The 6,025-nt window shown below is 40.1% G+C and overlaps 1 protein-coding gene across 2 annotated transcripts; it reads right to left on the bottom strand.

Moving 5' to 3' along the window:
* Positions 1-1,010: 1,010 nt before the first annotated feature.
* Positions 1,011-4,125, bottom strand: LOC129767317 (pre-mRNA-splicing factor 38B). Of its 2 annotated transcripts, none has more exons than XM_055768046.1 (6): positions 3,796-4,125; positions 3,359-3,487; positions 3,174-3,298; positions 2,974-3,109; positions 2,801-2,907; positions 1,011-2,719 (listed from the first exon to the last, which is right to left on the bottom strand). In XM_055768046.1, exons 1-6 carry the CDS (start codon positions 3,815-3,817, stop codon positions 2,198-2,200), a joined length of 1,041 nt encoding a protein of 346 aa, XP_055624021.1. In that variant the 5' UTR covers positions 3,818-4,125; the 3' UTR covers positions 1,011-2,197. The 2 variants fall into 2 exon arrangements, with proteins under 2 accessions (XP_055624021.1, XP_055624022.1); XM_055768047.1 differs by having other exon boundaries at positions 2,469-2,719; positions 2,797-2,907.
* Positions 4,126-6,025: the final 1,900 nt, after the last annotated feature.

The following is a 6,025-nucleotide window of genomic DNA, read 5'->3' as shown; positions in this document are numbered from 1 at the left end:
TGGAATTATCGCATTGAGTGCGACAACAGGTATGAAATATAATTTGAGGAAATTATTTTTCTGTAATTTAATCAATGTTTTTGTCGTGCGAAAATAATCTCATTTTTCATAACATTTCAAATTACATTCGAATGTCCCTCACAGCAAATCTTCCGTTTGAATAAGGCGTCGATTGTTTACGAAATTCTGCTTTTTAACGGGTACAAGAACCAGTTTACGTTCGCCCAGTTAAAAAGCAGACCAGTTAGCGAACGATTACTGTAATGATAGTACCTGCCAAATCTAAGAACAATCTGCTCGAAACCTATAAGGGATGTTTTGATGCGAAATTCAACAACGGAAATATCAAGACTACATAAATGGAATTTGGAAGAAACCGAATAGCGATACGAATTATCTATTAGGTAATGTTAGTGAAAAACTCAAAAAACGGAAAAAACACGACTTCTAATAAAGCCAATTTTTATGATTTCCTCGATCCAAAAACATGCAAAAAATGTCCACGTGGACTTTAGGGAAGGGGTCTAGTAAATGTCCACGCTTGTCCACGAACGGGGAGGGGGGGAGTCTAAATCATACTTTTTCTGTCCACGTGGTATGTGGTGCGTATTCCGAAAAAAAACTCCCAGAGTGTTGTTTTCCTAGTTGAAGTCCCAGAGTGTTGATTTTCGACAATTTTTTTTCGAGATTACACTAGATCTTGCTGTTTTATGCAACTTTAAGACAATTGACATCAAAAAATACATTTTATATAGGGTCACGTTTTGAAATTTTAGGGTCGATTTTTTCCCATACATTTATTGGCACCCTACTGTATATATATATATATATATATATATATATATATATATATATATATATATATATATATATATATATATATATATATATATATATATATATATTTCGTGATCAAATGTCAGCTCCGTCATCTTTATTGAAAGCTTTAAAACTTATTTGTACTGCTGATAAACTTCTAGATTTTTCGGATTACAACTAAGTACAGAAAATTGCACAATCGTTTCCGCTACATCGCTCGTATAGTACTTTATTTTTCGGTTTACATTTCTTTCATTTTCTTTTGCTGCTTTATAGTCACACGTCCTATCTTTTTTTCATATTGTTAGTTTACAGAACTATTTCAGTAAACCCTCGTTCGTGTTCGTTTGTTATTTCGCCGCAAGTAAATCTCGACGAATAACATGTGTGGCATAGGCAAACGAAAAGAAACATCTTAACCATTAGTCAACGCAAAACCCGCATCATCTGCTGCTCTTAACTCTTAACTGCTTGCTGCCAACAAAACCATCCGAACGAGCCTTCCCCCAGTTACCGTGGGCGTATGTGTTCCAGTAAATCCTTGAGTCCTGAGTCATACTGATCTGTAGAACTCGGGTGAATGTCTATCCCAAACTTAGAAGTGGATTTTTGCCGGCAAAAAAGGTTTAATTGCAGCATCGCAAACTAGAAAGTATCAGGTGTTTTCCTACGAAGCCAATGCTGACTACGCTCCGTTCCGCTGTTTCACTAGCTCTATCGTACTTGAGGTAGAATCTCGTCGTGGCTTCGCTTGGTTTAACAGTGGAGATGAACAATGTTATTGATGAAGGTAGCATGTCTTAACACCACAACGGGGCAATTATTTTGTGGAGGTCATCGCGCTTGGAGAGGTTGTTTTTTTGATTTCTACTCTACCCGTATCCTATACACAACAAAACATTTTGAGCTTGATGCCTTCTCTTGTGAAGTAATTTAATACCAGTGGGTATCCCCTCCAATCTATATGTTGTTTGTTGTAATTACGTAACGTATGAGATTAAAAGTGTTTATGGATTATAATGAAGAGATATAAAAACAAATATCTGTATCCCGTAATAAAGTTGCTGCTATTTGCCTGTGAAGGTACTCAGTACTTTAGTTTGTCAAAGCATTGCCAATGCTGTCTTTCGAAGCGGCACCGTTTCATGATAACCAGAAAGAATGATTGAAAACGATGCCATTGTTGGTTTTAAAATTGTAAGAGTGATTTATCTAAAACGTTTCTAAGTTCCATCGAGCGATTTTTCCCGCATGAAGATCTGTTTGCAAATAAGTTACTGTTTTAGCGTTCTATTTCTCGCCTTGTTCCGTGTGGCTCCTTGTGCACTCTTTTGTCTAATGATTCACACTTTCATAAGGAAAGTGCGTGTGGTATTTCCTAGCGATATTTTCTGTCCCGTTCATAATTACGATCCCGCTGATAATCTCGATCCCTTGAACGAGACCTTTTATCCCGGTGTCTGTCCCTCCCACGATCATAATCCCGATCGCGTTCCGTCCTATCTCTGTCTACTCTGATTCTCTCCCGTTCCCTTTCGTAATCTCGCTCTCTACCCCGTTCTCGCCGGTGGTCATCGTCTCTGCCGTATCTTGCGGTTCTTGGGGGCTCACGGTCCCGGTCGCAGTGTCCCGCATACTCGGCCCGTTTCGTACTTCGACTAGGCTCTCCAGCCGGATACTCATCTCGTGTTGGGTTTCCCGGGCGTTCGTAGTTTCGGCCACCCGATTTACTGTACCGATCGTTTGTAGCTTCCGCGAAGGAAACATTGTTCTCTCGGGCGAATTGCTCTAATTTACTCTCTATCTGCTTCTGGATCGGAACAGGAATACGCGGGAACAAGGTGGAGAACCAGTCTAGCTTGGTAAGGTACTGCCGAACCATTTGTCCGATTGTCATTGTCTAGAAAAGCGCATTTGAGAGGGAAGGACCAGATTACTGAAAGCGTCCAAGTTGAGCGAAAGTTAACGGATCACTACCTACCTGGCCGCCTCCAGCCTTCACATCGATCTCTTCCTCGTCCAGAAGGTACGGCTCGTACCAGTCGTAGAGATCGGCTGGAGGTTGTGTGAATCTTAAATACATAAAACCTGAGAGATCGGAATAAATGTGCTAGAGTTCATCACTGTTGTGAAAAAAACTAGTGTTTGCTATACCTAACGCTCTAATATATGGCGAATCACCATGAGTGAGCAATCCGTTAACCTGCTTCCGCGTCAATCGCAGTGTGTACAATTTGTAAAGAAGGCAGAAAGCGGTCGAGACTATACCCCCGGCACCAACTCCTCGAACCTGTTGTTTACAAAAATGAGAAAGATTTTAAATAATTCACTGCTTGATCCGTGTGACCACTTACCCCACCACACATCCCCGTTTGACCGGAGGTTTTGCGTGAGCCTCTCTCCCATGGTTCCAAGTGTTTAACCTGGTAGTAGATTTCGTCCACCACCTCGTGGTAAGTCTTCAGTTTGAACAAGGACACTATAGAAAAACAAGTTTAATAACACACATCCATTTACTCCAGACAACTAAAATAAATACCTTTGAAGTAACTAGAACCCTGAATATTGGCCAGGATCAACGCATTCAGATTCATTGTACTTTCGTTTCCCCATAGTGGCAAGGCATTGTTTTGCTTCGCCGATTTTTTCGGTGGTTGCTGTTGCTGATCTGTGAAAAATGGGAAACAGATGTGAAAAGAGTTTCAGAGCATTCTCATAATTCAAAATCAAGATCACAGATCAATTATTATTCTTGGCAACCATGTCTACCAAGGATAACAATTGTTTACGCTTTCAAACGTTTCTTCGTATCTAACTCGAAACTTTCTTCAGCATAAAAAGATTTAACCTATTTAAGCTGCATTCCAATATATAGAATATGCACCCTCTTCGGCATAAAAAATTACTATTGAACCCTAGAAAACTTCACCGGTGTCGTTGTTATTTGAGATCAATCGCTGATCTCTGATCACTCACCATCGTAATACTCTGATTCCATGGTTCCTTCGGAGGTGTAATAACGCTCACACGCTAGGGTTCCAATTCAGACTTGAAGTTGGATGAGTCGCACGCTGCTGCTGCGCTGACTCAGGAGGTTACGGGATACATTTATCATGTACGCAACAATTGCATTCCAGAGGCGGAAATTTACGCTCGCACACTATTTCGTTCGGAGACACAATTTCAAATAAAGAGCTGACTGATTGATAGCAGGATTGCAGATTTAAGAAAAATTAAAAGTTTTGCCGCGATGCCAAACAACCAGACGACACAAGTTTCTCCCCTGATTTGCTGATCAACTCCGAGTCTGTCATGCAAGGAATACATCGCACATCAACGTCAAGTGATGGTCGGATGTCATTTGACGGATATGCTGTAGCACTGAAAAGAGCGGAATGTATTTGAGGTACTAGAATGATGTTTCCAGCATTTCCACACTGGAGGAAAACATTAGTAAGCGCAGCTACCAAATCTTTAGTAGTTGAAACATTGGTAAAATGTACACATTTTTTGTACATGTTACCAAAACTTTGTTAAACTGATGTCAGATGCAATATACATCCCTACCAATGATTTGTACATTTTACTTCATAGCAAAAGTAACCTTGAGTATTTTCATTCCTAGCAACTGTGTGTGTGCAATCACCATTTGTATAGTGGAAGCGAAACTATTCGGAGGTAAACATTTTGCTTTTGTTATTATTCATTTTAACTAAATATTTTCCTTTTTTCAGGTTTTATTTAAGGGTTCACGCAGTCGTAAAAACTGCACTAGGTGATGAACAGTATGCGACGGCGGAAGTTCCACGATCTTAAACACATCGTCACAACAACAATGATTCTACAGCAGTACTTGACGACGATACCCAGCGAAAATTATCACAATCATTACCACTGACAGCAGCCCATAACTTCGGACGGAGGGAAAGCGATATATGTGTCCCATCTGCGATATAATTTCCTTCGCAAATCACGACTTCACGTCCGGTTGCTCAACAACAACAAAAAACCGTGTCCAAGGATAATGGGGAGAGTCAGTTTGTGTGGAGAATTTGCTCCAAGGCGCTTCATTGCTGGATCGGTACATGCTGCCTTGGCTCGGATACGGAGTGCCACATCAAGTAGTATCATTCCTAATTCTGGTCGAAGCGCGTAGGAAATCAATGGATGCGCAACCGGATAATTCGACCGAGGCGGAGGCGTCGACAATCAGCCAATCCGCCAAGGAAAATAGACAGAAAGATCCGTCGGCGAAGGCGATCGATAGTGGCAAGAATGAAAAAGATTTGGCGCTGGTTTCGAAACCGGTTGACAGTGCTACGAACGTGGCTACTTTAGGTAAATTTCGACTTTTCTGTGTAGTTAGATGTGTGAGAGATGTTTGGAATATTATTAATAACAAAGTTTTCTTACGGCAGATTTGATGTTCCGCTGTCAGTTTCGATTGGAATTTTCAGTGAAAATAGGTAAATGTTTAATTATTTTTGAAATGTTTGCTACTTTGTTACGCAATTCGTTCTATTTTGTAGAAATATCGCTATTCTGTGTGGTTGTCATATTTGACAACGTATTCGCATAAGAGCCCCCGCAGACTGCATACTTTTATCGGCAGAAAATTTGATCGAGCTGGACTGTTAGTGCAAAAACCGACCCAACTGAATCGGTATAATGTGCGCATATGCATATCTCTCCATACTGATTAAGTTGGCCGATCAAACTATCGGCCGTAAAACAGTCTGCAGTCTGCGGGGCTCTATGAGACACCCGTAACCAACAAGGAAAACGAAGAGCGTGCGACATGCATTATCGAGGATTACTGTTTTGATGTCCCATCCGAGTACGTACGACGTGGTGCCGATTTGAGGAAGCAGGAAAGGGAAAGGAAAACCTACAGGAAAAGCTTTTTCAATAATTTTATAAAATTAAGAATAGAATAAGAATATTAATAAGAATAAAAATATTCACAATACAAAATAATTATTTGAAAAAGATCCTCATTATCCAACCAATGGAGGGCCAACAAATCAGCCATTACTAAGTTCGAAATTGAGCCAACATTGGGTCTACAAACTGTAGTTTTGTTTGACATTTATGCCTACCAATTTTTATTCGTACACTGGAGAAATAGTTTAGTAACAGCAGCTACCAAATCTTTAGTAGCCAAAACATTGGTAAAATATACATATTATTTGTAAATATTACCAAA

The sequence above is a fragment of the Toxorhynchites rutilus genome, chromosome 2 (assembly GCF_029784135.1).
Source record: "Toxorhynchites rutilus septentrionalis strain SRP chromosome 2, ASM2978413v1, whole genome shotgun sequence".
Classification (NCBI taxonomy): Eukaryota; Metazoa; Arthropoda; class Insecta; order Diptera; family Culicidae; genus Toxorhynchites; species Toxorhynchites rutilus.
The sequence above is the reverse complement of the archived record's forward strand: the minus strand, read 5'-3'. Positions and strand labels throughout refer to the sequence as shown.